General features: G+C 48.3%; 1 protein-coding gene across 2 annotated transcripts in view; it reads left to right on the forward strand.

Annotated features, from left to right (window-relative positions):
* The window catches only part of XDH (xanthine dehydrogenase), a 59668-nt gene extending 48496 nt beyond the window's left edge, over window positions 1-11172 (forward strand). For both annotated transcript variants that reach the window (XM_065890611.1, XM_065890612.1), the window contains exons 30-36: window positions 507-581; window positions 3147-3199; window positions 5002-5116; window positions 5781-5846; window positions 7289-7477; window positions 8786-8962; window positions 10573-11172. In XM_065890611.1, the coding sequence (XP_065746683.1) occupies window positions 507-581; window positions 3147-3199; window positions 5002-5116; window positions 5781-5846; window positions 7289-7477; window positions 8786-8962; window positions 10573-10623 (726 nt within the window). In that variant the 3' untranslated portion in view covers window positions 10624-11172. The remainder of the gene's footprint in view (window positions 1-506; window positions 582-3146; window positions 3200-5001; window positions 5117-5780; window positions 5847-7288; window positions 7478-8785; window positions 8963-10572) is intronic.
* Window positions 11173-16128: the final 4956 nt, after the last annotated feature.

A 16128-nucleotide genomic window follows, 5' to 3' on the forward strand; every position in this document is an offset into this window, starting at 1 on the left:
CTCCTTGCAGGCTCGTGGCTGTGGCCATGCCTCTGGCTCTCTTCTCCAGGGGACACCAAGCTAAAAGAGGGGCTCAGGAACCACAACCACTTCCATCAAGGCCTGGAAGGATGAACGTGGGAGGGCAAGGGCAGCTGGAGGGAAAGCAGGGGATTCTGGGAGGACACAAGACAATGGAGCGAAATTGAAATTCGATTGTGGGGTCAGCCAGGTCAGACCACGTGCTTTGTCTGATGTCATCAAACAAAGGCGTTTGACGGGAGAAGGCACCTCCTTAGGGATCCCTCAACATCTCCCCCTCTGTCAGCCTCAGGACTGGGTCAGGAAGTGCTCTCCAAGCAAGAGCCAACGGCTTCTACCCTGAGACTCAGACATTCCCAAGAGGGTGGCAAGGCTGTCTCAGAGGCACTCTGGGCACAGCATCGCTTGCAGGTCCTCGGGGTTTTGTTTGGGTCTGGGAATGCAGAGGACTGATGTGTCTGCCATGTGGGGCATGTGTTCTTCAGGAAGCCTGCCAGACCATCCTGCAAAGGCTGGAACCCTTCAAGAGAAAGAATCCCAGTGGCTCCTGGGAAGACTGGGTAAGTCTGAGCTGATTCAAGTCGCTTTTGCAAATTAAAGTGAAGTTAAGAGCAGGGCTTTGTCCCCTACCCTGGGCAGGAATAAGAGGTCGGGATCTAGTCACACAGGCAAAGAGAAGTTGAGGTGCTCTGTATACTTTCACAGGACAAGTAAATGCTCAGCCATACTGGGCCCCTCTCTACAATGTTCATAGTTGAGGGAAGTCACTTGAGGAGAATTTTTGATCCAGAATCTTGACAGCCCTGTGGGAACTAGGGGTTCGGCTACCCTGAGCCTCAGAAGACGGGGTGAGTGCTACCTCCGCCTCACTGAGAAGTCTTGGTCCCTTGGGGCTGGTCCCTTGCCCCACTTGTCTGCAGTCTTGATGAGCCTCGTTTTCTCCAAACCTCCATCTCTTGGAGGGCTGCCCCAGGAGCCTCTCCCCTTGCCCAGCTCTGGGGTCCGGAGACTCTATCTGTGAGGGGGCAGGGAAAAAGATACTGCCCACGAGTTTATATCGTCTCTGTGATTTTAAGAGTGACACAACAAGCACTCATGATAAGAATGAGCCCAGTTCTCTGATTTCTGGTTCAGAAGCCTGCACATCAGAAGCCCTCAGAGGGAGGCTGCAAGGAAGTGTCTCTCAGGTGAGAGACCCCAGCTCCTCCCATGAGCAGAGATAGCAATGGTGGCCCTGCCTCACCTTCCCCTAATGTTGGAATGAAAGGACTGGATATAACAGTAACACATAAAACGTGACCACACGTGAACCAGCGCAGATAGTACAAGTCTCCCTCAATAGAGTCAAAGAAAATAAGCTATTGCTCTCTGACTCACTCACCTTACTGTGCCTCATACAACCTGCACTCCTCTGCCCACATTCATAGACACCACATGAATGTGGGTTGATCTTGGTAGTTTGAATTTTAGTATGGATTTGTAAGGCAACGTAGTTGTTTTTAATAATGCCTTTCCAGTCCGTTGACCTGGGCTTTGTCCTCAACTATCGGCCATGTAGTCCAGTGTTCCTTATAAGCAGATAACCCCCAAAAGGCCATTATCAGAAGGGTGTGATCAGGAGATGACAGACATCAAAGCTCTTTAGTGTTTGTACTGTACTGAAAAACAAGCCATCACTGCCACCACTATGATCTATGTATATATTTGATATCATGCACATATAGTAAGGATCCTAGAGAAATTTTTTCTCTAAACCTTAGTTTTCTCATCTGTAAAATGAAGATAATAATCTTCATAAGTGCTGATCTTATAGGATTGCACTGGATATTAAGTAAGACGGTATCTGTAAAGGACTCAATAGCATTTGGTATATAGTAAAGTGCTTGGTAATTGACAATGATCATGATGCAGACTATATCAGTAAGAGATTAAATCTTAGAGCTGTGGATATTGAAAGAGAGAGAGAGAGAGGAGGGAAGGAACGAAGGAACGAAGGAAAGGAAGAAAGGAAGGAAGGAGGGAGGGAGGGAAGGAAGGAAGGAGGGAGGGAGGGAAGGAAGGAAGGAGGGAGGGAGGGAAGGAAGGAAGGAAGGAGGGAGGGAGGGAAGGAAGGAAGGAAGGAGGGAGGGAGGGAAGGAAGGAAGGAAGGAGGGAGGGAGGGAAGGAAGGAAGGAAGGAGGCAGGGAGGGAAGGAAGGAGGGAGGGAGGGACGGAAGGAAGGAAGGAAGGAGGGAAGGAAGGAAGGAAGGAGGGAAGGAAGGAAGGAGGGAGGGAGGGAAGGAAGGAAGGAAGGAGGGAGGGAAGGAAGGAAGGAAGGAAGGAGGCAGGGAGGGAGGGAGGGAAGGAAGGAAAAAGAAGGAAGGAGGGAAGGAAGGAAGGAAGGAAGGAAAGGAAAATTTATTATGTAGTTAAAGAGATAGAATGGATGGAGAGATGGATAGCTTTATTAACAGGACAGTGTAAGTGGAAACACAAGGCTAACATGTTAAGTATCCAATGAGCAGTGTACAGAGCTGCTGTTGTAATGCCCAGATTAGGGAGTAATCACAGGAGAAGTGGATGAAGAGGCAAGCTTGCGCTGGTTGCTGAGGGAAGAAAAGGATTTGGACAGATATAGCAGAGGACCCATGTAAACAAAGGTGCAGACGTGTGGGGACATGAAGGATTGGGAGAGACTTAACACTTGATTTTGGCTGGAGTAGCAATGATGTGTGTGTTACATAAAGCCAGAGAGAAGACTGGGGTCCTGAATGTCAGGCATTTGGTCTATTGCTCTGTAGGCAATGGGGAGACATGGAAAGCTCTAGAGCAGGGGAGTGTCATGGCTAGTGTGGTGTGTTAAGATGACCCCTCTGACTTGGCTGGGCTACCCGGCAGGGCGAGGAGGCGACTTGAGGCAGGAAGACGAGTTAAGAGGCTACTGCAGCGCTCCAGGCTTCAGATGACGAGGACCTAGTGCAGGGGGTATGGTGAGAAGGGGAGGTAAGGTATGCAAGTGAGAATCACTAGGAAAAAGAGTTGATCAGCTTCCAGATGAGGAAGACGAGCTCCTGAAAGCTTAGTGCTGGGCCCACGTTTCTGGAAACCATGGTTCCCCCTTCCTGACGGCCATTTCCTCTGCTCAGGTCATGGCTGCCTACCGGGGTACAGTGAGCTTGTCTGCTACCGGGTTTTACAGGTAAGTAAGGGGCTGATCTCGCCCATCTTACAATGTGTTGTCATCTTAACCTCTGCAGAGCCCTCCAGCACTGAACTCTGTCAGCCTATGGTCAGGAGAGAGCAGTTCCACCAAAATGTTTGTCTCTTCAACGGACTCCCACTAGCTTCAATTTAAAGATGCTCTAAAATACGTGGGCTTACCCAACTATGCGCCAGAAGCACGAGCTGTTATATCGGAAGACCTCTGTTCTAGTTCTGGTCTTAAAGTATACTATTCCACTTGGGGGGATCACTGGTTCTCTCTGAACCTGTCTCCTCATTTATTGACATAGTGGGTCAATTACCAGCCATTCGCCCCTCAGCGTTCTCCTGCAAGAACCAGAGGCGTCTGGTGTTCCGAGTTACCCGTGTGTGTTACTTTGTGCTACGCGTCAGATTTCTTTAAGGAGGCTTTCCTTCAAAAGAGTGAGAGGAGGATTTAGAGCACATAGTCCTGTTACAAAATGCAGAATTCAGTGGACTTAAAGTGAGTTTTAGAAAAGAGCACGTATCTTCTGCAACTTTAAAATTCAGTAGCAGAGACCCTGTCCATCTGATTTAGAAGCTGTAAAAAGATATGATCGTATTTACTGTCAGCCATAATGTTTTAGCTTTCCCTGGGAAATTTAACTAGTGCCTTTTCTTTCAGAGATCAGTGGATTTGGAAAATAGTTCAATGTTTGCTTTAAAAGGTCTTGTGTGAATTTATGAATGTATATAAAATATATGTAATATAAATGTATATATATATATATATATATATATACTTCTAGGGCAAAGTAATGTTTTGCCAGTGTTCCTTGGGTTATGTAATATTTGACCTACACAAACACAAACTAATACAAGTTTTCTCATAAGTTCCTATTTCATTTTTAGAGTTGATAAAACTGGGGTTATATCAGGGAACACCCAGATGAAGATGGTGAGTTCAGAGGTCAAAGAAGGTGATGGTCTCCTGGGAGAAGGCTTTTCCCTCAGCCCTGTATTGGTTTTGTTTTCATGCAGACTCTGATCACATCAGCTCACATCGTTATTTCTGTGGAGTGAATAGAATAGCACAGATACAGATTGTTATAAGCAGAGAACACACACACACATTCGTATATGTTGACTCATGCAAAATTGGAATCTTATGAGATACTCAGGATTGAAAAAGAAAAATATTTATAAAAGAGCATCTGCTTTTATTAGCAACCCTTTGCTCAAATCATTTGTTGAAACTTAGAAGGGATCAGTAGATGAGGAGTAATACCAGGCAAGGTGGCTGCGTTAAGAGGCACCCAAGTTGGCACGAGGTACTGATCTTATTACCTTTCACCTCGAGAAAGGTGAGCAGCCCCGTGAGCAGGTGAACTTATATGAAAAGCTCACAAGCCGGCCCAGAAAGAACCTTTGGTTCTGAGATCTTGAATCCCTATTCGGTAGATCATTTGGAGTGTAGCTTACGTGTCCTTCGTGAGCTCAGGCAGGTCTGTCCCCTCCGTTTCTACCATGTAGAGGCCAGCATGCTGGGACCCTCCACTGCTCAGTGCTACAGAATGATTCATATAAAGACCCTTGGCAAAATAGAGCAGAGACAGGGGACAAAATGCTCCGGAGTGCCTGGGTTTCATGAACAGGTTCAAAATGTTCAAAACTCATGGACTTTTTTGAAGAACAGCTGAATAAAAAAATAAAACCTTTAGCGTCTCAAGATTTTAGGGGACAAGCTACCTCTGTGTGTACGAGTGGGGGGCATGTTCCTCTTAATACATGTGCAGTCTTTTCTCTCTTCTACCCCAGGACACCCAACCTTGGCTACAGCTTTGAGACAAACTCAGGGAATGCTTTCCACTACTTCACCTGTGGGGTGGCTTGCTCTGGAGTGGAGATTGACTGCTTAACAGGGGACCATAAGGTAAGGACTTTGCAGAACGTTAGTACTAAAGGGAGAGAGACGCCTGAAATTGCAGTACAAAGAGCTGATAGGAGTGAACCTTCTGGTTGGGAAAATAATGTGTTAAATCGTGCCTTGGCAAACTTCCTATAAAGGACCAGAGAGTAAATATTTTAGGTTTCCTGGGCCACAGAGACTCTGCCTCAATGATTTCACTCTGTCTCGTAGTGTGAAAACAGACGTGAACGTGTGTACACAGATGCTCGTGGGTGTGTTCCCATGAAATGTAATTTATGCACACTGAATGTGAATTTCGTATAGTTCTCATGTGTCACAACAGATTCTTTTTATTTTTGTCACTCATTTAAAAATGCGAAAACCATTTTTAGCTCACAGGCCGTAGAAAAACAGGGGACAGGCTGGGTTCAGCCCGTGGAATGTAATTTGTGAACCCCTTCCTTACATGATCGACCTAGACAGGTTCAAAAGACAGACAGGTTCAAAGCCTCAGGAACCTGGGGACCTGCCCTTCCTACTCAGACTCTTGCCTGACTGTGCCCAGAGTGCTCTGCTTGTGAAAGTACTACTCAGGTTGGCACTTAATAACCTAGGGTCACCAAGACCCCTCTATCATTCTACACATCCCTTTCTTTTCAAACTGCTTTTATTTTGCTCTCTGCACTAGAACCTCCACACAGACATCGTCATGGATGTTGGCTCCAGTCTGAACCCTGCCATCGACATTGGACAGGTAGGACTCCTGGGACGTCAGAGTGGTGACAGACTTGGCCACTGATGTGCCCCACCACCTCCTAGGGTCCCCAGCCACAGCATCTTGCCCACTGTCATTTTTAAGCAGGTCTGAGCACGGTAACAAGTGAGTCTCCCTGAGTGGGATTTAGGTAGATGAGAGCCCACCCAACTCTCGGGGCGGAAGACAAATCCACGTGGTTAAACTTGGAAAGGGCACTCATATGTCAGAAAACAAGATGATGGGGTGGTGGGAACACTGGGTGTGCACACAATCAAACACACGCATACATGCACACACACGCGCACACATGCATAGTCTGAGCGGGAGCATGGGGGAGTGGAGATTGAGTTTGGGATCAATGTGCAGGTCGTGGGGTCTCAGGTCAGAGACATCTTCTCCCTCCTCATTCCTCTTCCACCGAGGACAGCTGTTGTACCCTAGGAAGTAAATGCTACCAAGCGCGGGGAGCAAAAGACATGGGTTCCAGCAAGAGGAATAAAGGGGTGGCTGGAAGAAAACCACTTTTGGAAAATATGAGAGTATTAAGCAGAGCAGCAGAGCAGAAAAAGACAGAGGGAGGAATCGAGAACTGAGGTATTGAACATCCGGCAGAAAATGTGCATTGTTTCTCAAAACTGGACAGTTACTGAGTATAGAGAAACTTAGTCATAAATCTGTTTATTAACTCCCTGAACAACTGTGGTGAGGAACCCCTGCTACAGGCAGGCGTAGAGCTCAGCACAGCAGACACAGATGCTCAGCACCTGGTCTCCCCCAGACACACTTGTTTAGCTACGATGGTGCCACATATCACGATTCTGAGCAGTGAGGCTGGGAGAGCAGACGTGTGGGCCAGCAGAGCATGGCAGTGCCCTTTAAGAGATCTGTAAGCTACAGCAGAGGCGCTCTTCTCCCAGAGGGCAGGCAGGGCTGGGAGTTCAAAAAGCCTCAATTCTACTGGCCAGGAAAGTCCTCCTCTCTTGTGGGGCTGCCCCAAAGCGCATGGTCCCACTCAGCACAGAGGAGGGGCATGGGCCCCTGTGGCACACTCAGCCACCATCAGCCCACGAGCTTGCTTCTCAGCCCGGGGTCGCCATTTCTCCCCTGGCAACGTGGAAGGAGCATCTCCATCTGCCCTGCGGCAGGTTCTAATGGGAAATTACGCCTACAGCTTGCGTGTCCCTCCTGGAATGGCCGACAAGTTCTGAAACTGATTTCAACATCAGTGCCTTTGGTCTGCCTACACAGATGCCTGGCAAAGGCCCAGATCAGTTATCCTGGGCTGGGGCGGGAGCCAGGGAAGCAGTGGGGGGCTGTTTTCAGCTTCTTTCCAGGCTCCACTGCAGGTGGGGCTTGGTGCCCGCTGTGGGAAGCAACACCTGTCTTTGGGTGACGGGGGCAGGAAGGCAGGGTAGCCACGGTCTCTGTCTGCCCTGCAGGTGGAAGGGGCATTTGTCCAGGGCCTGGGCCTCTTCACCCTGGAGGAGCTACACTACTCCCCTGAGGGGAGCCTGCATACCCGTGGCCCCAGCACCTACAAGATCCCTGCATTTGGCAGTATCCCCACTGAGTTCAGAGTGTCCCTGCTCCGTGACTGTCCCAACAAGAAGGCCATCTATGCATCCAAGGTACTGTTGCCCTGGGTCTGTGCTACCTTCCAGTCTACACTGTGGGAAACCACGGGTAGTGATGAGGGGCTCCATCCACCCGCCATGTGGGTCTGTGGGGGGCTCGTGTGGAAGAGAGAGGAGAACCTGACACGAGTCTTGGTGAGGGTGATGGAGGGGTGGGCAGTCCTGCCTGGGAACATAGGGAACTGGGTCAAGGATGACACCACCTCTGTGTGGTCCAAGCCAGCTCTTGTGGGTACACTCAGAGGGATTCCTTAGTTCAGTCCTGTAGGTGGAATCCTGACCTACACCCCCGTCTCAGGTGTGCATCCCCAATGCTTGATCTTAGAGATGATCTCACAGGTCCAGCACCCATGTCGTCTCATGAGAATCAGCCTATTCACTGCACGTGGGGCAGCGCCTCTGTGCACACACTTTCACCTCCTTCAGTGTCCACCACTAGACCTTATGTCTTGATCAGCACTCCTGGATGGTTAAAACCATCCTTTATTTCCTCCGTGCTCTGAATAAGTATGAAAAAATGGTTGAAAATCAATCAAGCTGATTGATAGTTGTTGGTCTAGGAAGGATACAGATAATTACTTGTAACCAATGAGACACAGGCCTTTGCTCATCTCACGGTTTACTTTACTGTGGGAGGGCCTGGGATACTTTGTGATCCTTGCCATTGGCTCCTACACTTCACTGCACATCAGATCACTGGGCGTTGGAGCTCATGATAAAAATGCAGCTCCACTGGGCTCACCCTTAGAAATCTGGATTCGGTGGGTCTGCGGTACAGCCCTGGAACCTGCGTTTTTAGCAAGTGTCCCTAGTGATTCTGATACAGGCAGTCTGTGACCTATGCTTCGGGGGATAAAACAACCTCTGCTAGAAAATAGTTTAATTCCTATTTGTCATGATGCCTCTGTTTCAGCAAATTGTAAGAATAATTATGATGCCTGTAAGTGTTGGTGACAGAGCTGCAGGTGGATTATTCCCCTAGGCTTATTGCTGTGAGGAAAGGGTCAGATTTGTTTTTTGTCTGTAAAATATAGTTACTTACTATAACTTTCAATGGTCCATCGTATTTGCACGGTGTCATCGGAGAAAATCACATAGTAAGAGTTAAAAGAAATATACCCACAAGGTTGAGTCATTTACTGCACTGACTGTTCTCAGCCTCTGATTAATTTTGACCGTTCCTCCTGTCTTGCTCGATGTAGCCACTAGTGCTGGCTGGGCTCCCCAGCATCCCCAGCCCTGCAGGGGTGGAAGCTGGGCCCTCCCCTGACTCCCCGCCTACACTCTGCTCTGTCCACTCAGGCTGTTGGGGAGCCGCCCCTCTTTCTGGGCGCCTCCATCTTCTTCGCCATCAAGGATGCCATCCACGCAGCTCGGGCTCAGCACACAGATAATAATACGAAGGAGCTTTTCCGGCTAGACAGCCCCGCCACCCCGGAGAAGATCCGTAATGCCTGCGTGGACAAGTTCACCACCCTGGTATGATCCCCCTCAGTCTGGGGAGGCGGGGCATAGGCCGGGGAAGGTTCTGTTGCAGAGAGAGGGGTGAGACAGTAGGCTCTCTCTCAACTGGGAAGCCTTGGGTCCACGCCCGCCCTCTGCTATGCAGTTGAGGTACCTCCTCCAACCTGCAGGAAAATAACAAGAAACCCCTTAAAGCTGCAGCTTGCAGCTAGGCCTCCTGAGAGGAAGGAGGGCTGTCTGATGCACATTTATCACCCACAGATTTCATTATTTTCCATAAAGATGAAGGTGATGGATAAAACTCCAGAAGAGCCTAATCTTTTGTGTCCATCACTGGCATTTTTGAGACCCTTCTTTGTTAAACACACTGTGTGAGGTACTAAGGAAATGCAGAGAAAAAGAAGAATTAATGAATGAATGAGATGGACCACATATGTTCTGTGATTACCTTGTGCCATGCTGGTACTGGGGACACATAAGTGCCCTTGAAGAATTTGCAGCCTTTTAGGAAGCCAGATGATTGCACCACGTGGTGATCGGTCACTACCTTGGAGGCGTGTGTAGCAGTGAACTCCACGGTCACTGGAATCATTTTGGGGGAGCCCCTATGTGATACTTGTGGAGACAATGCCTGGCAAAAGGAGACTGTGCCAGGACAGTTTCATCCACTGTTGGATGAAGCAGCCCAGTCTCTGAGTTGGGCTGAAGTGGGCCCTGCATACACAGGACTCTCCAGTTGACTTTGCAGCCTCTGTTGAGTTAGCAGAACTGGATTCTTCCTGATACCCAAGTTGGATTTCCTCTTGGATGTTTGATAGGAAACTTGATAGGCCTTTGGGGTTTCAAGATGAAGTGGGTACTCATGAACCCAGAGTTCCGGGGATGGGAAGGGTACAGGAGAAGCCCTGGGGACAGGCAAATCCGCCATCCGTACTGAGGGTGAGGAAGGCAGATGGGTCCCCAGGCAGGCTGCCCTTTAGGTTTTCCAGTAGATTTAGCTTCAGGGTGAGGACCACACAGCCCATGTGCAGGGCTCCCAGGCAGTGAGATGCCCACACCTGTGCAGCAACCTTCCCATAGCCCAGAACCTTCCCACCGTGGCCCCAGTGCTGACAGTTACCCAAACCCCATTCTCAGATGGCAGAGGTGCTGCATGGCTCCCAGTAAGCGCACACAGGTTGCAAAGTTAGCTCCTTGTAAATAATCTGATGCAGAACTCAATGATTTGATAAGCCCCTCCTCTGAGGCCCTAGACCTAAAGCAAAGTTTCTAACTCAAGCCCCTTTGTGATGCTACAACACCCAGGTGATTTTAAATCCCTGCAATGGATTTGCATGAGCAGCTGATCCATGAGCCAAGTGTGCTTTTGAAGGACTGTGTCACATGACAAAGGACCACTTTTCTATTTGGTCATCCCTGGATCTCCAGAGCCTGCCACAGTGCTTACCACATGGAACGTGCTTAATAAAAATAAACGAATGACTAGGAAATTAAGGGGTCCTGCCCTGGGGGCACTCCCAACAGCTGGGACTGCAGAGTGGTGTCTGGTCTTGGAATGGTGGTTGGCACTGGTGTCCTGAGCTATGTGAAGACCCTGCAGTAAGTTCTCTGTTGTTCCTTCCTAGTGTGTCACTGATGTACCAGAAAATTGTAAACCCTGGTCTGTGAAGGTCTGAAGAAAAAAGCCCCATTGGAGTCTTCTTATCCTACACTGGGGATTCCATGGAAGATGGAACTTGCCCTGCAGAACATGAATTTATAAAAGTTGCAGGATGACAACGGTGTGATTCATCAGGATGGTGTTTGGAAGAACATTGAATGCATTGGAAGATTTTGATCAAAAATATGATTTATTAACACAATGATAAGCAAATTCAGAAATGTTAGGCCCAAGTGGCTAATAGGCAATTAGCATCATTTCATGTCTGTTGTAATCATGTATTTGAAATAGATTTAGGAAGTGTCTGTGCTATGTCCCAACTCACTGGACAGCCTGTATAACCTCAAGTGTTGACAGCATCTGTTCTTCAAAGAGGATTTCCACAAACCTCCAGAAGCGTAAACCAAAGTGAATCTGTGAGCCTTCCTCAGAAAGCTTTTTCTTCAAACCAATGAGCGTCATATTATAACCTCATATCCACACTCAGATTTGCAATGGGACAGTGGGGTGAGATTCAGACCTCTAAGCACTTCATTGGAGAGAATAAAGAATGACACAAATTCAAGGTTAATTGGACTTAATCTTCTTAAGCTGCATAAAGTAAGATTATTATATAACACCAAAAGCCATCAAACCCAGTTATTGAGTACCTACAATGCATTAGCTTCTTCCTCTTCTCCTTTGTGCATTAAAAAAAGATCAGGTTTAAAAATCTTCAGCTGAAGCCGGTAGTTCCCATCTACTCGAATCAAGATAGGCCAGAGAAAAAACAGTCAAGGAGCCTGGGTTCTCATCCCAGCCATGTCTCTAATTATCTTTGTGACCTTAGGCTGTCACTTCCCTTTTCTGTGCTTCATTTTACTGCAAAATGAAAGGATTGGACTGGAATAATCTCTTAAGGTCTTCTCTGGATCTAAACATCTATAAATATATGACCTAAAAACTCCAGTTACATAAGGGAACTGTAGCACTCAGAGACTTGGTTCCCTTACTGTGATGTGCTATCTGGGCTTTATGAACTTGACTTAAATCCCCCCAAGTGTCTGAGGTTGGAAAAGAGAATAGGAGAAAGGCAAGCATCCCCTCTGCTTGTTCTGACGGGTGATTTCATCACTACCTGGTGCTAGGTGGACAGTGTGACCTGGTCATGTGCCTTCACTGTATAAAATGTCCAGCATTCTGCTGGACGGGATCCACGGTTCTGGCCACAGGAGAAGGACAGTGTAAACCACGCAGCTGAGCCCGGTGCTGGATGTCACCAATAAATGAAACCATCAGCTGGTTGGCATGTGAGAAATGCATCTTCATCATCATAATCACACCAGATGCTGACATCTGCCATATATGAGCCAACCTGCATTGCTAGAGAATGCACACACCAAACACTCACATCTCCACACACACACACACACACACACACACACATTCTTACAAAATTCCTTTCTTCAGAATATTCTAGACTTTTACAGCATGATTAAAACTGAAGAGCTTTAGAAATAAAACCGGTATTTGCACTGAGGTCCACACAGGTCCGTTTCATTGATTTTCTGGAATGTTCTAGGACATGGCCGGAAACTGAGATGTGTCTGTCAGCTGTTAGTAGTCTATCAGGGCTGAACGATGACTGAATTCCCTCTGAGTTTAGGAACAGAGGCAAGGCAGGGTGGTCGTGAAAATCAAACAGGCAAGTGCTTTGTGAGCTGTAAGTCACCGTGCTATTCCGAGGTGTTGCCTTCCTCAGACACCTGGCCTTGCCTTGTTGTCTTATCTGTAAACGGCTTCAACTCTGTAAAGTGAGGGTCCTTGGGCTTGGTGTTGCACAGGGGATGCCGGCATTGACTGCAGTATCTCACTGCAACCTGCAGAGGGCAGTGGAAGACTGGACATGAGACCATAGTCTCCAGCTGGCCCAGCAGCATTGCGTCTGCTAAAGGTTAGTTACCGGGGAGCTGATTTTACCGTCTCAGGATAGACCAGGTGTCTTCAAAGGTCTCTTCAAGAGCCGGATTTGAAGCTGATTTAGGGTTTCAGACTGAAAAAGTCTCCTCAAAGGAGCTCTCAGAAGACATGGGTCAGCTGTGGGAGTCTGAACTCCTGGTGAATGGCTGGCAGGGGAAGGCAGGTCTTACTTTCTCAGCATCTCCAACTTGCCAGGTGCCAATTTTCATGTTTTACATACGGGGTCTCATTTAATCATCCCAGTGGCCTTAAGAGGTAGTACTTTAATGTCTGTAATGACATGAAGAAGAAACCCTACCCACAGCCGTGCAGTAAACGGGCGTTTACTCCTGGAAAACAAGCCGCGACTGAGCCATGCAGGCAGGGAAACCTGGCGTATACCGGGAGTCCATCTGCCTGTCAGAGTGGACCCATGCTACTCAGGCTCCCAGAGGTTGGAGGAGGCCCCTGGTTGCCTATCTGTTCGCCTGAGTGCAGGTTAGGATTCTCACAGGGGCACGGCCAAGCCGTGGACCGTGGTCAGAAGGCAGTGATGAACTTCAACCTACTGCAGCTAAAAGGTGGCTGGGGAGCCAGGACGGGGAGGACAGGATGGATGGAGGTCGTAGGAGGAACCGTGGGCAAGGGACAAGGACAGAAATAGTCCTAGCTGATTGATTTACGACTGGGAACATCCCCGGGCCCACGGTATTTTTATCTTTAGCGGAGGGGGAGCCTGGAAACCATTCCCTTTGCTGCCTATTTTAGATCCTGGGACAAGGCTGTTCGGAACATGCAGCTTCCTTGACCTGCTGAGGCTTGACGTCGCCCTGGGCCCCCCAGGCCCAGGGACCTGTCCTTTTGTTTTGTCTCTATCCTGGACTGGGGGAGTACATGCCCCCAAGGCAGGAGACAGATCCTGTGACAATCTCATCACCTGAAACAAAGCAGCCCACTGATGGGAATGGAAATGTCAGGAACCGCCCAAAGGGTTTTTGGCATCACCTCTGTCCTTGAACTGGCCTGGCCCTGACCTTGTCCAATCTTCTAGACTGACTCAGCATCCTAGAACTGGAAAGAACTTGGGAACCATCAAACTCAAGCTTTTTGTTTAACAGCCAAGAATCGTAAGCCCAGAGAGGGTAACTGACTTGTCTACTGTCCCACAGCACTTTAGTGGGAGAGACAGGCTTATGACAAGTCTGCCTGACTCCTGGTCCAGATGCTTTAAACTAAATCATACATCCACTAGTCAAGCGAGCCTTCTCTTAGGCAACCTTTGGGTCAAATTGTGGGGAAAATGGTAGAATTCTAGTCACGTGGGGTGGGAAGAAAATATGGACAGCTTGGAGCCCAAGACAAACACTGTGCCCTACTGTCACCTGTGCTCTAGGACAGGGTGCTGCAATTGGAATCCTTCTGAAGCTCCACAGGTGGGAACAAAACAGTAAGTGCAAAACATCCCCTTGTTCCAAAATGATGGGCTAAGTCATCTATGCGAGATTTGCAGAGGGGCTTGGCTGGAAACGGACTTTGCTGCCTTTAGCTCATCACCTACCTCAGGGAATAAAGAAATGAAATACAGAGTTTGAGATATTGGAGAGAGAGTATGTCTTCGAAGACAGCAAGATGTATATCCTCCCTGTTAAAGAGAAAAGGAGGGAGGGAGGAAGGGATGGACGGGGAGAGAGAGAGAGAGAGAGACTGTGTATGGGGCAGCGTTTTCCCCCACCAGGTCAGGGGAAGGGGAGCTTCAAGGGTCCGCTCAGAGACCCACATCCTGAGAGCTGCTTGAGCGGCTGTGGTTGGATCAGCCTGAGGCAGCAGAGCAGCAAGAGGAAGTGGGTGAGAGCGAGTTACCCATCCTCCAGTGTCAGGGCAAGGATACCAGTGTGGCCACACTGGAGGAAGCCACCCAGGAGGACTGCCCGGAGGGGGTGATGTAATCCCAACAGAGGGAGAGACCATTTTGTGCCTAGGGATCAAACTAGCCTCCGGTTAGCTTGCTCCAGGGTGGCCCACTGGAGCACCCTTCCGAGTGCTCTGCTGTGCCTTTGTGATGGCCCGAGCCTGAGACCTGAGATTTCTCACTCAGAAGTCTTTCCTGAGAATGAGCCCTGAATGTTGGGGGAGGGGGCTTAAGAACAGCAGTGCCCAGGCTGCTCCCACTGTTCTGATGCACTCAGAACACCAGCCCTAGAAGCACAGAGCGCGTTTCTGAGAGTCTGGGCAGCACGTGGCTTGCTGCCTTTTCCTCCTGCCTGCCCATCTCCATCACATCCTAGCGGGGCTGGAGACCAGGGCCCTTCCTCCGTGCAGCCCATTGTCCTCAGCCATCAACAGCGTTGAACTGACCCATGCATGTGCCCTGTGTTCTTCCTCCCATGAGATGTGTATTTCCTGGGGTCCTCCTGTCCATGTGATGTACTGGAGGGAGGCTGCCTTTCCTTGCTTCCCACCAAGGCTGGAGTGAACACCTGCCCTGGGCAGTGGCACCAGCATGCCTCAGGCAGTGCTTGGCTATTTAGGAACTGAGTGTGGGCGTGCCAAGCCCCTCTGCTTCTCCTCTTCTTCCTCTCTCTTGGGCAAGTCACTTAGTTACTCTGAACCTCAGTGTTTTCATCTGTAAAATCGGCTTGAATAATCATACCAACCCTGCAAGAAAATTTGATTTCTAAATGGACATGCATGAGGTATCCACCGCAGCATGGGGAATTGTCCTTCCGGCAAAAAAATTGTAAATGGAGATACTCGACTTTGGTACTTGCTTCTAGTCCTTTATCAGACCCACATAATTATTTTGTACTATAGTTTCTTAAAGCGTTTCTAGGTACTGAAACAATTATACACAGAAGTGGAACATCTTGTCTATTACTCATGTTTTGAGTGTTGTGTTTATAACCAGATACACTTTGAATTTGTTTGTTTCCCTGTGGAGGGTCTGTTTTTCCTTTAAGAACTTTTTTCTTAAATAAATTCAATTACAATGTATACCAAATATAAGTAATATGGAGAAAAATAAAAGACACATATATACTTCCCACCCAGTTCTAAAAATGTTTGTTTGCCCATATTTGTTTCTCATGCTTAAAAATGAATAAGTACAGCTGAAGCCTTCCATTCATTCCACCCCCGCCCTCAGACTTGCCTCTCTGCCTTAAGGTAGTCAGTATTCTAAGGTTGGTGTATATCCTCCCCCTTCACGTTTTTATATTACATGTATATCCATTCACAGGCAACGCACAGTAGTTGTGCATGAATGTGTTTCAAGAGTCACGCCCATCAACCACCAGAATGACTAAAATTAAAAAGACTAAAAATTCAAGTGCGAATAAGATGCAGAGTAACTGGAACTCTCACACACAGCTAGGAAAGTAAATTGGTAAAACCCTTGGGGAGAACTACTGAGAGTCTCTACTTAAAGCTGAAAGTCTGCATACCCCCTGACCCAGGAATTGCTGAGCTTATACCTAAGAGAAGTGCATGCACATATGCACCAAAAAAAAAAGTCCAAGACTGATCATAGGAGCACTGCTTGTAATACCTCCAAACTAAAAACGTCCCAAATGTAGATCACCAATGA

This window comes from Phocoena phocoena, chromosome 14 (assembly GCF_963924675.1).
Source record: "Phocoena phocoena chromosome 14, mPhoPho1.1, whole genome shotgun sequence".
Classification (NCBI taxonomy): Eukaryota; Metazoa; Chordata; class Mammalia; order Artiodactyla; family Phocoenidae; genus Phocoena; species Phocoena phocoena.